This window comes from Diabrotica virgifera, chromosome 7 (genome assembly GCF_917563875.1).
Source record: "Diabrotica virgifera virgifera chromosome 7, PGI_DIABVI_V3a".
Lineage (NCBI taxonomy): Eukaryota > Metazoa > Arthropoda > Insecta > Coleoptera > Chrysomelidae > Diabrotica > Diabrotica virgifera.
The window spans coordinates 194,316,546-194,332,575 of NC_065449.1; the positions used below are offsets into that span (position 1 = coordinate 194,316,546).

Sequence of the window (16,030 nt, forward strand, 5' to 3'; positions counted from 1 at the left end):
CGCAAACAATATACCCATAAACACGTGATAATTTCATTTTAGAACCAATCTTATATTGTAAATGTATTGAATATAGGGAAATACAAACAAGTAAACAAGCAAGTAAGCAAATTACTGTTACATTATAAGATTGATTTTTATGTTAAGTAAACTTTAAACTTCGTTTTTTTGGTATTTTATTTTATGTTTTTTTTTATAAAAAGCGTGCTTATAAGAAAATAAATCATCATAGAAGAAAGCATGATTTCTAATTTTTTATTTATTTAATTGGCATTGATAAATGCCACACAGCCAGTATGACATTGATAAAATCTTCTAAACATAATCTAAACTTCTAAACTAATATAAAACTATCTAAAACTACTTTACAAAAGTACAATACAAGCGTCCATAACAAATAAGTGAAGCAAGGTCAAGTAGGTACCTAGCTTCATAACTAAAAAACACATGTTTGAAGCATGCCTCAAGGATGGATGAATTTCGTTCCCAGAATTGGTGGCATATTTTTCAAATTTTGCCGCTTTTACTGTCCCATTTTAAGAAATGGTAGTATGCTAGACAAGGAGGTTTGAAGCAAGCCTCATCTGCAATGATTTGAGAAAGTTGGAATGAGATGCATGATGCATATAATACTGGTACGTGGAAGACGGATATAAAGATAAAGAGTCAGGGCCGTACCGATTTTAATTTTTTTCATAAAAATAAAGTTATTTAGGACATTTCAAAAAGCTAAATTATATTTAAAAAACTGGTTATGAAATAACGAAATAACCTAAATAGTCGATTGATATATAGGACAGATGGGATATATATGATTGATACATAGGACAAGCCACTTGTCTGTTAAGTCTGTACTGTTAAAACTGGCCTAACCTAACCTAACCTAACCTAACCTAAATAGTCGATTGATATATAGGACAGATGGGATATATATGATTGATACATAGGACAAGCCACCACTGGTGCGAATAATCCGTTGTATTTAGGCGGGCCTGTTCAAAGTGCACCAGCGTTCACTTACTAGTTTTAATCTGAATCTGACTACCAGTTTTAACCAGCGTGCATCTTGAACGTACACTAACTCATGTGGCTTTGTCCTCTTGAGGTTTCTTTTCTGGCTAGAGTTATCCAGAAGCTGAATGGCCTCGACGTGTTGGTGCTGTGAAAGCCTTTCTTCGTTTGTGCAGGCGATTTTTGTATTTTTTCATCGACATACACCACCCTAAAATCTCTGTGGATATCTTGGTTGCGGATGTACCAAGGTGCATTCATAATATGCACCTAAACCCTAAATTTGAAAAATCTGAATTTTCTTTTCTTAATATTGGTTTTTTTGGTACAACCTTACAATTGGATACCATACGTCAACTTAGGTTTTATAATCTGCCTGTGGAGCAATAGTCTAAGATCCGAATAGGAGGTCGAAATGTACCCATCTGCTTGCCGGATGAAACATTTTTTTTTATTAGATTTCATACATAGACAAATATTTCTAGCATGGGTTGCCTAGCAAAATCGTGTCATAGATATCCTTTAAGGCGCGTTTTCATGGGTCGATCTGGGTTGAACGATTTGGATCGTTCGACCAGAATTCGATCTGTGCCGAAAGCAAAAAGGTTTACACGACAGTCGATGAATGTTGAATTAATTGTAGTACAAAATGGCGTCACGTGAAATTATTAATGTAGGTGTGCAATTAATTTGATATGCAATTTAAGAGAAAATCGTCAAATCAAACAAAAAGAAAAATAAACGAAGGTGGTGGACTCGACCGTGGATTTTAAGACGAAATACTCATGATGCATCACAAAGCCTGCTCCAAGAAATGGTTGTGGAAGATTCAGAGGCTTATAGAAATCATCTAAGAATGGATAATGCACATTTTAAAGAACTTTTAGGAAAAACTTCAGGCTAGAAGTACTCTACTCAGCTTTCGGCACGTTGTGTTTCTGTTCGACGAGGTGTTTACACATTCGATTCCAGTCGTTCGACATCGATTCGGCGACAATCGCCTATCAAAAGTAGACAGTCTTTCTATTTCCGTCGAATCGACTCACTCCGCCGAACGGCCAAGTCGATTTATGGAGAGACGAAGGGGTTGAAATCAATATTCCACACACATTTTTTTAAAGTATGGTAGAATTATTTGATTTTTAAATTAGATAGGCATATTCAGTACAATTCATAGATTACTTAAGAAAGAATTTAAGGAAAAATTCTGAAAAATTAGCCAACGGTGGCAAATTTTTAAGACACCTCAAAAAACAATGAATTTTGGGATGGATATCAGAACTCATCATTGGATCATAGTAAACAAAAAATTCAAAAAAATTTCATTAGCTTATGAGTTTCTAGAGGTAACGCTGTCGAGTTTTTCAGTTTTATCTAATTTTGACTTTTTGATATCACTCAGATTTCTAAACAAATTTTTTTTTGCCAAAAAGGGTGAATATCAACATATTTATTATTGGTAAACAAATAATAAGTAAAAAAGAAAAAATATCTCGACAGCGTTACCTCAAGGAATGTCTAAAGAAAATATATCCAAAATTCCAGGTGAGTTGGTGAAGTAGTTTTTGAGTTACAATGTCTACATCCTGAAAAAAGCAGTTTGAGAAAAACGCGTTTAAAGTATTGTCAACTTTTATTTTCAATTTCTCTTTTGTCTGTAAAGTGGTAAAGTGATACACACCGGAATATGTTTTTAAATCACGGAGTAATTTACAAAAGAAAATAAGAACAGCTGTTGACAGTTTCTCACTACGCTCAAGCGCGTTGGTACGAACTTGCTACAAAGCGAGTCGAAGGTAGGGAGGTAGGGAGGTAGTGTTGAATAGCCCTGCCTTCGACTCGATTTGCAGCAGGTTCGCGCCAGGACGCTTGAACGTTGTGAACAACGGTCAACAGCTGTTCTCATTTTCTTTAGTAAATTACTCCGCAATTCAAAAAGATATTCCGGTGTGCATCATTTTACGATTTGAAAGACAAAAAAGAAATTGAAAATAAAATTTGACAATACTTTAAACGCGTTTTCTTCTAAACTGCTTTTTTCAAAGGTTGTAGACATTTTAACTCAAAAACTACTCGACCGACCCACCTGGAATTTTGTATATAGTTTCTTTAGACATTACTTGAGGTAACGCTGTCGAGGCATTTTTTGTTGTATGCTTATTTTTTGTTTAACAGTAATAAATATGTTAATTTCTCCCTTTTTTGCAAAAAAATCGTTGTTTTGATTTCTGAGTGATATCAAAACGTCAAAATTAGATAAAACTAAAAAAACTCAACAGAATTGCCTCGAGCAACTCATAAGCTAATAAAATCTTTTTGAATTTTTTGTTTACCATGATCCAATGATGCGTTCTGATGTCCACCGCAAAATTCATTTTATTTTGACGTGTCTTTTAAAAATTTGCTAATGTTGGCCTATTTTTCAGTATTTTTCCTTGATTTTTTTCTTGGGTTATCTATGAATTGTAATGAATATGCCTATTTAATTTAAAAATAAAATAATTCTACCATACTCAAAAAAAAATGTGCTTGGACTATTTATTTCAACCCCTACGGCCCCCCTTAAGAATACCTATGACACGATTTTGATAGGCAACCCATGCTGGTCGTGTTTATCTATGTATGAAATTTAATAAAAAAATGTTTTATCCGGCAACCAGATGGGTACATTTCGATCTCCTATTCGGATCCCGTACTATAATAGCTTGTTATGAATTAAGTCAAAACGGCAACAGGGGTAGATATGTTTTGAAAAACTGATAGTGCGTAAAGTATTTATTAAAGTTAGCTAAGTACTTTCAGCATAGCAAATGCCACTGCTCTGCTGAACTCCCGTTTAAATTTCGTTCAGGCTAGAATAATTATTATTATCTTGTTTAACCCTAAAATGTTTGTCAGATAGATATGATTTTATTTTTACAATTGTGCCAAATTGACCGTAAAATTTTCTAAACTATTGAAATACTTTTATCAGTATCCTTAAAACATGTTTGCTTAAACTTACTGGACGGACAACCTGTAAATTAGCTGTTAACTACTCTCAAAAAATAAAAATTCGTCAAGTAATTAACCCATATAATATTTATATTTGTTGTTAGCAAGCGATAATAACTAGTTTTCGGTCCGTCTCATCTTCCAAATTCATTAGCGAAGTTAACGACGTACAAAACGTCAGGACAGGTTTTTCTCACCTCCTAGCTAAATATTTCGCTGAAATGATTTCAACTTTTCTAGCCGCTTCTAAGTTCGAAAAACAAATTTAGACACTTCTAAGAGTAAACAGTGGAAAACTAGTAGTAAGTATATAATAATTGGTCTTTTGGAAGATTTTCCAGTATAGTTTTCATTTTCAGGTTGTGGGTGCAACAGTGAATCATTTAACAATGGTAGGTTTGTTTGACAACAATTTGTATAAGTTTCATTCAATAATTAAAATACACATACCGATCTGGTAGATGTACTAAAATCAATATATTTTGCTAATAGAGAATTTTTAGAGCAAACACATAGAAAATACGTGTACTCCAATTGGAAAGTTTATTGTTCTCTATGTATTTGTTTATTTTCAAATATCCTCCAAATATAGTCAAGGAAAGTAAGATTTTTCTCAAGACTTTAATAAATTGGGGTCTCTAAAAACGTTCTTAGATATTGTAAACGAATGTATAAAAAGCAAAACTGTTTCCTGCCAGGATTTCGAAGCCGTTTGTTAATTACTAACAATTTATTGCAAAAATCATGATTTTTTCAATTTTTTGCTCTCCAGTAGAAAACTAAGTAGTTTAAAATGGCGGTTTTTGAAAGTTAAAAAGACGATTTGTTGCTTCTAAAACTACCCACCTTTCTTTTGCCCTAAAAGAAAGTAAAATCGCTGTTTGTTAATAACTATTAATAAAATGAAACTAGAACTTTGGTATTTCACCCAAAGTTGGGCATTGGGGTACTTACAAACTCTCAATAGTAGGGGAGCAAAGTATGCTAAATGTGCAGTCACTCGAGCATTATGGGGACCTATTGGGTTGTGAAGAGTAGGTCCTAAAACCAAAAAAACGTTAAGTACGGTTTTCCATTTTAGTTGAGACTTTCCATTTTTAATTTAGTTTTCCATTTCCAATAATCATTTTTTTAGATTATAGCGCCATTTATCCATAATTAGAAAAAATGTCTCGAATAAAAGTTACTTATTTTTACGTAAGGAATCCAAATCTGCAATAAAAATGGGGCTTCTATTTAAGATATTAAAGTAACCCCCCACCCCACCTATGTGGGGGGTCGTGTTTGGTGCCATTCGATAAATTTTTAAAAAATATTGAATAAGTGTATTTATCAGTTTTCGATCTGATGTTCATTTTGCGAAATATCGAGGGATTCGTATTTAAAATTTTAAATTTACCCCCACCCCTCTCCGTGGGAATTCGTTTTTGGTATCACTCGATAAATTTTTGAAAAATATTAAGCACGTATTTTTTAGTTTTTCGATCTGTGATTCATTCCGCGAAATATTCGCTTTTCTCTTGTGAAACTTTGTTACTCACTCATTTCCTTACGCCCCGCTCAAATCGTCAGATTTTTTAAATATACACTGTTTTGATGTACTTAACTTACCTTATCTTAATCTGACGATTTCGAGTTTTTCTAGGGATAGATTTTTTTTCGGCCCCCCTTTACGAACTCCCCTGCATTAAGAGCCAATATATGGTAGAGGTACATTTTCAGGGTACAAGGTTTCTCCCCATGTAATAATCTGACGCGCTCGAGTAACTGCAAAAATCTCCACTTGGGCTCCCCTACCACAATATTTGAGACTGACACATCAATTAGTTTAAAAACTTATTCTAATTCAAATGTATAAACAGTTTCAATTTCTTTGCAACACGAAAATGCAGCAGCTGCATAATACTCTGGTTAAATCGGAGAGTGCAGGAAGAGTATATATCGGTTTCGGAGGATTTTCCCTCCTCATCAGTAGTCCCATATCCTCTTCTTTCCGATTTCCCCAGGCATCACACTTTGGGTCTTTCCGAATTACAAAGAAAGAAATGTCGCGGATGTACTAGAACCATCTACCGAAAAACAAAGTAAGTTATCAATCGGAGTAGCACAAAAAACGACAATAAATATCGTTCCCATACCACCAGATTGACAACAGGTGGAATACTTTCTTGGTTACAACCTCCCGAGATTTTCAAAAATTATAAATCATACAGGATGCCGAGGAAATTAAGACGAGAGAATTTTAAATAATTCACAACCCATCTGCTCAGCGTGGTAAAAGTTCCAACAAGAAAGATTCCTTAGTACTCAACAAAAGAGTAAATGAACTAAAATGTATAAACATTTTCAATAGCTTTGCAACACGAAAATGCAGCAGCTGCATAATACTCTGGGTAAATCGGAGAGTATAGGAAGAATCTACACCGGTTTCACAGGTTTTTTCGTCCTCATCCTCATTCATTTACTCTTTTGTTGAGTACTAAAGAATCTTTCTTGTTGGAACTTTTACCACGCTGAGCAGATGGGTTGTAAATTATTTAATATTATCTCATCTTAATTTCCTCGGCATCCTGTATGATTTATAATTTTTGAAAATCTCGGGAGGTTGTAACCAAACAAAGTATTCGTTACAAAAAAGTTTCAAATTCTTCATATTCAAAATAAAGGCCTTAAGCTCTCGTTATTAGAATCTATGAAAATTAATAAATTAAAAAATATAGATATAATTCTGAATGACCAACTTGAGACAAACAGCTGTCTACACCTCAACCTATTCAGGTAGAGACTTTTAAGTGCAGACTATTTCTTAGTAAAATACATCACTACTTGAGAAATACCTAGGTCAAGAAAGTTTAATTATAAAACACACAGAAAGACACTCTGCCGAAACTTTAGTGTCATTAACTTATAATAAATTATGTGGAATTATTGAAAACCAAAATATTCAGTGTTTTATTGTTAGATAAAAAAGGTTCCAGCAAGTACGGGTCGAATTCATCAACAGTTATATTACTTTAGAATTAAACTATTTCCTACCACACCATTTACAACTAAAAGTTTTTTTTAGAATGACGAGGAACAAAAAATGGCCATTTTGCGTAAGGCCTTCCAAATGTTTGATACCAAAAAATCCGGATATATTGAAACGATCAAGATTGCCACTATCCTTAACAGTATGGGTCAGTTGTTCGATGAGACAGAGCTTAATAATCTAATCACAAAATCCGATCCCGATCGTTGTGGTCAAGTTAACTTTGATGGATTTTGTGACATCGCCACACACTTTCTGGAAGAAGACGATGATGAATCTACGCAGCAGGAATTGAAAGAAGCTTTCAGGTTAGTTTTTCTGCTATTGCTTATAACATAATATAGTTATTAGTGTTCAGTTTAACAAAAGAAACTAAATATTATTTGTAAATATTTTTCATGCTATCAGTCCAATCTTAATGCTAGCTCGAAACAGTCTTTTTGGCACACTTGTCAGTTCTTCTCCACTTCTTGTAGTGAGATCATCATCAGCATACGCCAAGCATTGGTGTCCTTTGTAGAAAACCTATTTATCGCACTATCCCTCACAATTTTTTCCAGAGCTATATTGAATAACAAAGTGGACAATGGATCTCTTTGGCGAACTTCTTTTTTTACTTCAAATTCTTCTAATACTGTACCATTGCACTTGATAAATGCACCACACAGAGAAATGGTTTTTTAAGTATAATTTTTAGTAATCTTATTATTTTTGTTGGTACTTGGAACTCTGTTAGTGTTTCGAATACCTTATTTTTGTGTATTGTATCGTAAGCAGCCTTGTCATTAATGAACAAACTTGTGCTGGAATATTGTACTCAAAGCACTTGATCTGGATTTTTTCCACATAAAAATTTGTTCGGTTGTCGATCTTCTCTTACGAAATACTTCCTGGTATTCTCCTAGATTCTTCTCCACATATTTTTCTAGTCATTTTTCGATTAGGATGACGAGCACTTTTTATAGCTATTACCTCTAACAAGGATATTCCTCTAGAGTTTATGCATCCAGTTCTAAACAATGATAGTGATAGTGATAAATAAAATAGAAAATTAATTAGGTAATAACAGGATTAAAATAACTAAACAATATTAACTTTTTTCACATGTTTTCTGTCAGATTATATGACAAAGAAGGAAATGGCTATATCACCACAGCTACTTTAAAAGAAATCCTTCGAGCTCTAGATGACAAACTAACTATGCGAGAATTAGATGGCATCATAGCTGAAATTGATACTGATGGATCAGGCACTGTTGATTTTGATGGTAAGTATACGTTTTTTATGTCGCTAAATATAACGTAACTATATAATTTGTTTGAAATCTAAATAATAAATATAAATTATCCGGGAATCATTGTGGCTTAACATCGCAATTTGTCTCGGACAAACTGCACGACGTGTTGTCCTAGGCTTTTACAAGATTATAAAATTCGTACCGTCGCCGTCTTATACTTATAAACTAAAAGTAAAACAATTAGTAAAACAATAAATCGGTACTAACGTGACAACAAACAAATTCAACAAATTTTCAACGAAAACTTTTCAACGAAAATTTTCGTTTATAAATTTGCAAAAGTCTGTGTGTTATTGCGTTGCCGCTCCTGCAATACTTAGAGCAGATATATCGATGGATTCTTATGTAGTATTGTATTCTGAATGCAAATCTGAAAACGGCATTTCGATATCTCTAACCGTCTTCGAGATAATCGACCTCAAAATCTAAAATGTGACGTCACAATCCGGTTATTTCCTACCAGGCACTAAACGTCAGCTGAAATCTTTGATTAGGAAGTAGGCTACTTTTTTAATCTGAATTTGTTAAGCAAAGCAAATGTTATTCTTTTTCTCATGATCATCTTTCAGTGCGTCACAGTTTTTCGATTTCTTTCTAACGCATTAAATTGTATGTGACAGAAAAAAGGCACGTCCGTGATTACAGATATTTACAACATGTATTTTAGTTATTCTAGTTGTCGATAGATGGCGCCATAATAAAAAAAATAATTTTTTGTTTAATTAGATAATAATATTACAAATATAGTCTGTATAATTTATAATACTATACAAATCAAAGAAAATACCATTTTATAAATGCAAGAAACACATTTGATTTATTTTTATTCCAAATTGAAAATATAATGTGACAACTGTCAGATTTACCTAAAATGTCATGTTAGAATAAATGTCATAAATGTGTATTTTATCACGGACTTACCCTTTTTCCTATCATTTGTTACGCACTGAAAAATGCTCATGAAAAGGACAATATTATTTATATTTGAGTTTGACACTTCTAGTCCTGTCGCCAGGGGGGGTACAACGGCCTCGTTAATTCAGATGGACTTACCCAAGTTTTTTTTATGTATTTTGACCCGTAGAACACGAATTTTTTGGGTAACAGTTGATCCGGATGTCGATAAGATTGTTATAGACCAAGAACTTGAGGAATCAAATAACAGCGATTTTTGGCAAAACAAAACAATATTTTGTATTTTTTGGGTCATTTTAAGCAAAAAATATTTCTACAAGTTTTTTAGTAGGATGCACAGTTTTCGAGATAAACGCGGTTGAACTTTCAAAAAATCGAAAAACTGCAATTTTTAAACCCGAATAACTTTTGATTAAAAAGTAAAACAGCAATTCTGCTTAGCGCCTTTGAAAGTTCAAGTCAAATTATGTCGGTTTTGATTATTTGCATTGCTAAAAATTTATTGTGTTATTGTTAAACAAAGCTACAAACAACTAGTGCGTGAGTGATGTTTCTATGATTTCTCATTTAAAATCGAACGAGTAGGTAGAATAGGTACTAGTGCAATCAAGACTATTTCTACGTTACATGCGTTAAAACGCATGTAAAAGCACGGGAAACCCTACGTGTTTATAGCTTTGTTAAACAATAAAAAAATAAATTTTTACCAATGCAAATAATCAAAACCGATATAATTTGACTTAAACTTTCAAATGCGGTAAGCAGACTTGCTATTTTATTTTTTAATCAAAAGTTATTCGGGTTCAAAAATTGCAATTTTTCGATTTTTTTAAAGTTCAACCGCGTTTATCTCGAAAACTGTGCATCCTACGAAAAAACTTGTAGAAATATTTTTTACTTAAAATGGCCCAAAAAATACAAAATATTGTTTTGTTTTGCCAAAAATCGCTGTTATTTGATTCCTCAAGTTCTTGGTCTATAACAATCTTATCGACATCCGGATCAACTGTTACCCAAAAAATTCGTGTTCTACGGGTCAAAATACATAAAAAAAACTTGAGTAAGTCCATCTGAATTAACGAGGCCGTTGTACCCCCCCTGGCGACAGGACTATTCGTGAAGATCAAACTAAATTTTAAATTATTTAGCTATTAATAAAATATAAATGACATTTTATAGTGAAATTAATTATTATATAAAATAATATGTGTAATAAATGTATAAAAATACAATTTAGTATATTTTGAAATCAATAATACATATTATACTATATTAATAATGAATCAGTAGAAACGATTATATTTAAATTTGGTAAATTATAACTCCACTCGACCAGCGACCAGCGCACACAACTCAAAACACAAGTACGCAAATACGGTTGCGTGAAGCGTGGCGCAAAGCCGTGGAATTTACGAGACTCGCTCGGTCTGTAGATCCAAGTAAAGTTCATCAGCAAAGAGTATCTTTATCATGTATGTATTATTTATTTTACAATATTGGAAAATTGTTATTTAAAATGTGGTTTGGAATAAAAAAGTATGTTCTGATATATGAAATTACATCCCTCTAATGGAAAAAAGTATTTGACGAATTTTCTCAAATTATGGATACCAACATCATTTTCATTTATAACTCTTGTATTTTTAATTTGACGAAGAGAAGTTATTCTTCATAAAAATCTCTTCTTGGTCTAAGATTTATGATGCAACCATCATGAATCAAATTTTATTAATTTTATACGAGGTTTGTAAAAAAATATGAATTTCGAGTAAAGTATCTTTAATCTTTATAACATTTAAATTAGAATGATATACTTGCACATTAAAACATAATTTTTAATTCTAAACAGCTTTTCGTAATAGCATTTTTCTATATTATGAATTTAAATACGTATATAAACAAAGTTTTCGTTATGATAATGCTCGCATTTTCAGCTTGTTGTTTATAAATTTGCAAAGTCTGTTCGTTCGTGCGTCGCCGCTCCTACAATATTTAGAGGCCCCCTAGCGATGGATTCCTCTGTAGTTTTATCTTCTAAATCCAAATCTGAAAACGGCATTTCGCTATCTCTAACCATATTCGAGATATCTGACCTCAAAGTCGTCATTGTGACGTCACAAGCCTTCTTTAAATATTGCAACTAAACGCAACTAAACGTCAACATAAAATTGAATGTCAAATAAATCAATTTTATTTATTTATGTTAATGTAATGTTAAATTTTTTCAATAAAATAGTTTAAATATTAATTTTCTGGCAAATATTTATATAAATAATATATATGGTTAATCCGCTTCAACATCACATTCGGCTATAAACGCCTGTAGTGGTAATCATCGCGGCCTGCCACAGACGTTTCTTTTATTTGAGCTGTCTACTCAATGATATATAATATTATGTACCTAGTACATTATATTTATGTATTATTATATACAGCCTGTCTACTTATGAGTTGAACACATATTATGGGGAACTTTTTTATTTTTAATTTTACGAAAAAAGTTATTCTTCATAAAAAGTTCTGTATGGTTTAAAACCGAATATTCAACCATCAGATATCAAATCTATATTATACGAGATATGTCAAAAAATATGAAGTTCGATCAAGATTAAAGATTAAAGTATCTCTATTTTTCACAATATTGAAAAGTGTTATTATAAAAAGTTCTTTGGAGTTAAAAACTAAGTTCTAATATATGCAAATATTTTTAATATGCAAATCCTTCTAATGAAAAAAAAAATATTTGAAGATTTTTTTCAAATTACGGACACCAATATGATCTTCATTTGTTTTATTATTAATTTTACGAAGAAATGTTATTCTTCATAAAAAGATCTGCATGGTCTAAAATCTAAGATGCAATCATCATATATCAAATTTCATTCGAGGTATGTCAAAAAATATGATTTTTGCTCGAGAGTGGAGTACCTTTATAGTTCACAATATTTAAATTAGGATATAATTGAATATTATAACGTAGCTTTTAATACTAAACAACTTTTCATAATAGAAATTTTCCATATTATGAATTTAAATACGTAACTGAACAAAGTTTTCGTTATGATAATGCTCGCATTTTCAGCTTGTTCCTTATATATTAGCTTTTTTGCTACCTTCAAGTTCAACAGGAATGCGCTGTTGCAAAATAAAAAACATATATGTATTTACGAAAGCAGCTATCGGTTACTCTTTGTCTTTAAGAGTGTGAAACAAAAATAACTGTCTGTATTATAAGAGTCAAACTAACATTGTCCTATAGAGGGTTATGTTAGATTTTTGTTTATTTATTTCTTCCTCTTTTATTGCCTTTGGGAGCTGTGCTTCCAGCTCCCATTTAGCCAGCAACATTTCTTAAAATTAAGGCCTAATTAAACCTACCACATAACAAGACTATTACAAACCTAATCGACCAATCAATGATAAGCAAGGGAATGTGAAGTTGGTTAAAAAATAAACTGCCGTTAAAATTTAAACTAAATAAACAAAATTTAAAAACTATGAATTGACATTTTATTTTACCTCCAATATTATGACAGACATCAGTTACCATTTACAATGTCACCAAATATAATATTGGCGTCAGATAAACTCCACTCTTCTTTACGTGTTATCTCCGCGACGAAGGTTGGCAATCATCATTGCTATTCTAACTCTTGACACTACAGCCTGAGAGAGTTCAGTTGAGCTGCATCCAAACCATTCTCTGAGATTTCTCAGCCAGGACATTTTTATGCTACCTACGCTGCGCCTTTCTTAAATCTTTTCCTGCATTATTAAATTTAGCAGCTCACTTCTGTCACCACTTGTTATATGACCCAAGTATTGCAGTTTTCTTATTTTGATGGAATCCAGTATTTCCCTGCTGTTCTCTATTCTTCTTAGTACTTCTTCGTTGGTTATTCTGTCTGTTCAGGAAATTCTCAGCATTCTTCGATATGTTTACATTTCAAATGCTTCCAACCTATTGAGAAAAAACTCGTCACTAATTCTAGCCAATGAAATGTTCTCTGTAATAAGAGTGGCATGTAAAAAAATTTGATTATTCCCTATATATTTTTTTGCCATCCCCTCTTTGTGAACACACACACACTATACAGGGTGAGGCAGATAACTGGCCTATTAGAAATATCTCGAGAACTAAAAGCAACAGAATCATGAAAATTGGAACACAGAGATTTTGAAGGATGATCTATTAAATGAAAATATTTTCATCTCTTTGCAACTTCCGGTTATATCGGAAGTTGCTTATAACTTCGTTTTTTTAAATAGGACAACCTGTATATTTTTACATTTTTGGATTCTCTTCGATGTCTTCTTTCTTAAAATATGAGGATTTGTAATGTTATACAGGGTATTTTAAAAGATAATTACGTTTGTTTATTAATTTCGTAGCAATATTCACACCCTGTAGAATTGTAGTAGTTTGACAACTAAAACTCTACTTACGTTCAAATGATTTTTAATATAGTCTACTATTGTTAAGAATCATTAGTATAGCTAAATTTTTAATTTTAGTATAGAGGGTTGGTCGAAACTCGGAATGAGTATTTTCTGAGTTTTCTTAAATAGAACACCCTGTATTTTAGTATTGTAATGAAATGATATTATATGGTACTTTTTTATTTCTTAAGCATTCCCTATACCTAACTGCTTTAATGTGTGCTTAATTGTTAGTCGCACCAACAATCTTAACTACGTAGCTATTTTGATAGCTAAACCATTATTGGTAATTTTAAGGATAGGTCTAGATTAATATGTATTTATTTCTGAAAAATTGTTTGTGATTAAATATTTTCATGGCCAACCTAATAAAATTTTACGTATTTTTTTTGCAATTAATGTTTAGTTTGAATCTCCAATAACTCACAAATTAAAGCAGTTAGGTATAGGGAATACAGTGGAACCTCGATAACTCGGGTTAATAGGGACCGCGGCCGATCCGGGTTACCGAAAATCCGGGTTAGCCGGAGAATATGGTAAAAATGAATAAAATACGGTATACGGTGAACAGTATAGACTAAGTCCATTGTTTAAAAAAATAATTGTTTAAATAGTCTTTTATTTTTTTTAACAATGCTAAGACAGTTTGAAATAAATAAAGGAATACAGGTGCCTGTTGTTTCCGATAATCCGAGACAATCAACGTCGCTCTGCCGCCGCGCGCCGTGTGCCATGAGTCATTTTTACTATCGTATAGTTCAAATTACACAAATACACATTATCTCTCAAAATATTATATTACATACATTTTTATTGTTGAAATGTTTGTCTGATGAAAATCGGCCCGGGTTAGCCAGACTTCCGGGTTATCGGGGGCCGACTTATCGGGGTTCCACTGTACTTATAAAATAAAAAAGTACTATGAAATATCATTTCATTACAATACTAAAATACAGGGTGTTCTATTTAAGAAAACTCAGAAAATATTCATTCCGAATTTCGACCAACCCTGTATACTAATATTTCAAAATTAGCTATACTAATGATTCTTAACGATAGTAGATTATATTAGAAATCACTTGAATGTAAGCAGAGTTTTTAATATCAAACTATTACAATTCTACAGGGTGTGAATGTTGCTACGAAATTAATAACAAAACGTAAATCTTTTAAAATGCCCTGTATAATATTACAAAATTTCATATTTTAAGAAAGAAGTTATTAAGGAGAACCCAAAAATGTAAAAATATACAGGGTGTCCCATTTAAAAAAACCATGGTATAAGCAACTTCCGGTATAACCGGAAGTTGCAAAGAGATGAAAATATTTTCATTTAATAGATCATCCATCAAAACCCTTTTATTCCAATTTTCATGTTACTGTTGCCTTTAGTTCTCGAGATATTTCTAATAGACCAGTTATCTGCCTCACCCTATAATATAGGGATAAATATATTATATTTTTTTAAATTTAGAATATGGCAACAAGGGGGAAATTATCAGTAGGGATATGACGTACATTCCTTATTGTTTGATTTTTCCCATAGAATATGTTTATATATCGTTAAAAATATAAATAACTCATACAATTTTTGTTTTAGAATTTATGGAAATGATGACTGGTGATTAAAAAATAATTATTGAGAAGAAGCTCCTTACAACTTTCTGGATCTTTTTACTCTGGATCATTTACCTACTGAAAATAACTGCATTTTAATAAGACTAATAACATAAGCTGTTATGCATCTTCCAAATGACTGATAACCTTGAAACTTTACTTTTTGATGTTTTCTTACATTTAATACAAAACAATAACTGTCTTTATTTTGAAAATACTACAATAATTATACAGTATATTTCACAATGATTTGTTTTATTTTCCTGTGAGTTCTAAAAAGGTAAAGCTTTATATAAATAAATATTATTAAAAACCCCCCCCCTGTGGCTCAGTGGCAAGAGCGCTTACCTTTGGATCGAAAGGTCCGAATGGTCGTGAGTTCGAATCTCACCAGGGTCAGAAATTTGTTTATTATAAATTAATAAATAAAAATAATTTCTGTCCTTGTGGGATCGGTACTCACCGGAGGGACCGCAGACGTTCGGATAAAATTAGCGTCTCTTTGCAAAGACAATGACGTCGACTTTGCAAAGTAACAAGAGACTTACTCAACACACACACACACTACACTTGACACTAGGTACATAACTGCAAAAATTCACCGTACCTACCATGCCAATGGCCATTAGTTGTCGAGGCATTAGCTAAATAAAAAAAATATTATTAAATTTTGCGCAAGTCAAAACCGTTAGAAACTTTAAGTCAAAAAATAGGAAATAAATTCA

General features: G+C 32.1%; 1 protein-coding gene across 2 annotated transcripts; it reads left to right on the forward strand.

The window, feature by feature from the left end:
- Positions 1-4,177: 4,177 nt before the first annotated feature.
- LOC114329599 (troponin C) lies at positions 4,178-15,551 on the forward strand. Of its 2 annotated transcripts, XM_028278764.2 has the most exons (5): positions 4,178-4,307; positions 4,365-4,397; positions 7,073-7,344; positions 8,155-8,303; positions 15,289-15,551. In XM_028278764.2, exons 2-5 carry the CDS (start codon positions 4,395-4,397, stop codon positions 15,315-15,317), a joined length of 453 nt encoding a protein of 150 aa, XP_028134565.1. In that variant the 5' UTR covers positions 4,178-4,307; positions 4,365-4,394; the 3' UTR covers positions 15,318-15,551. The 2 variants fall into 2 exon arrangements, with proteins under 2 accessions (XP_028134565.1, XP_028134566.1); XM_028278765.2 differs by lacking the exon at positions 4,365-4,397 and having other exon boundaries at positions 4,201-4,307.
- The last annotated feature ends 479 nt before the right edge of the window (positions 15,552-16,030 follow it).

What these genes read in the sequence shown, in the direction of transcription:
- LOC114329599 (XM_028278764.2), top strand. An exon ending in GAATTGAAAGAAGCTTTCAG is followed by an intron (nt 7,345 to 8,154) that starts GTTAGTTTTTCT and finishes GTTTTCTGTCAG; the next exon opens with ATTATATGACAAAGAAGGAA. An exon ending in AGGCACTGTTGATTTTGATG is followed by an intron (nt 8,304 to 15,288) that starts GTAAGTATACGT and finishes TTTTTGTTTTAG; the next exon opens with AATTTATGGAAATGATGACT.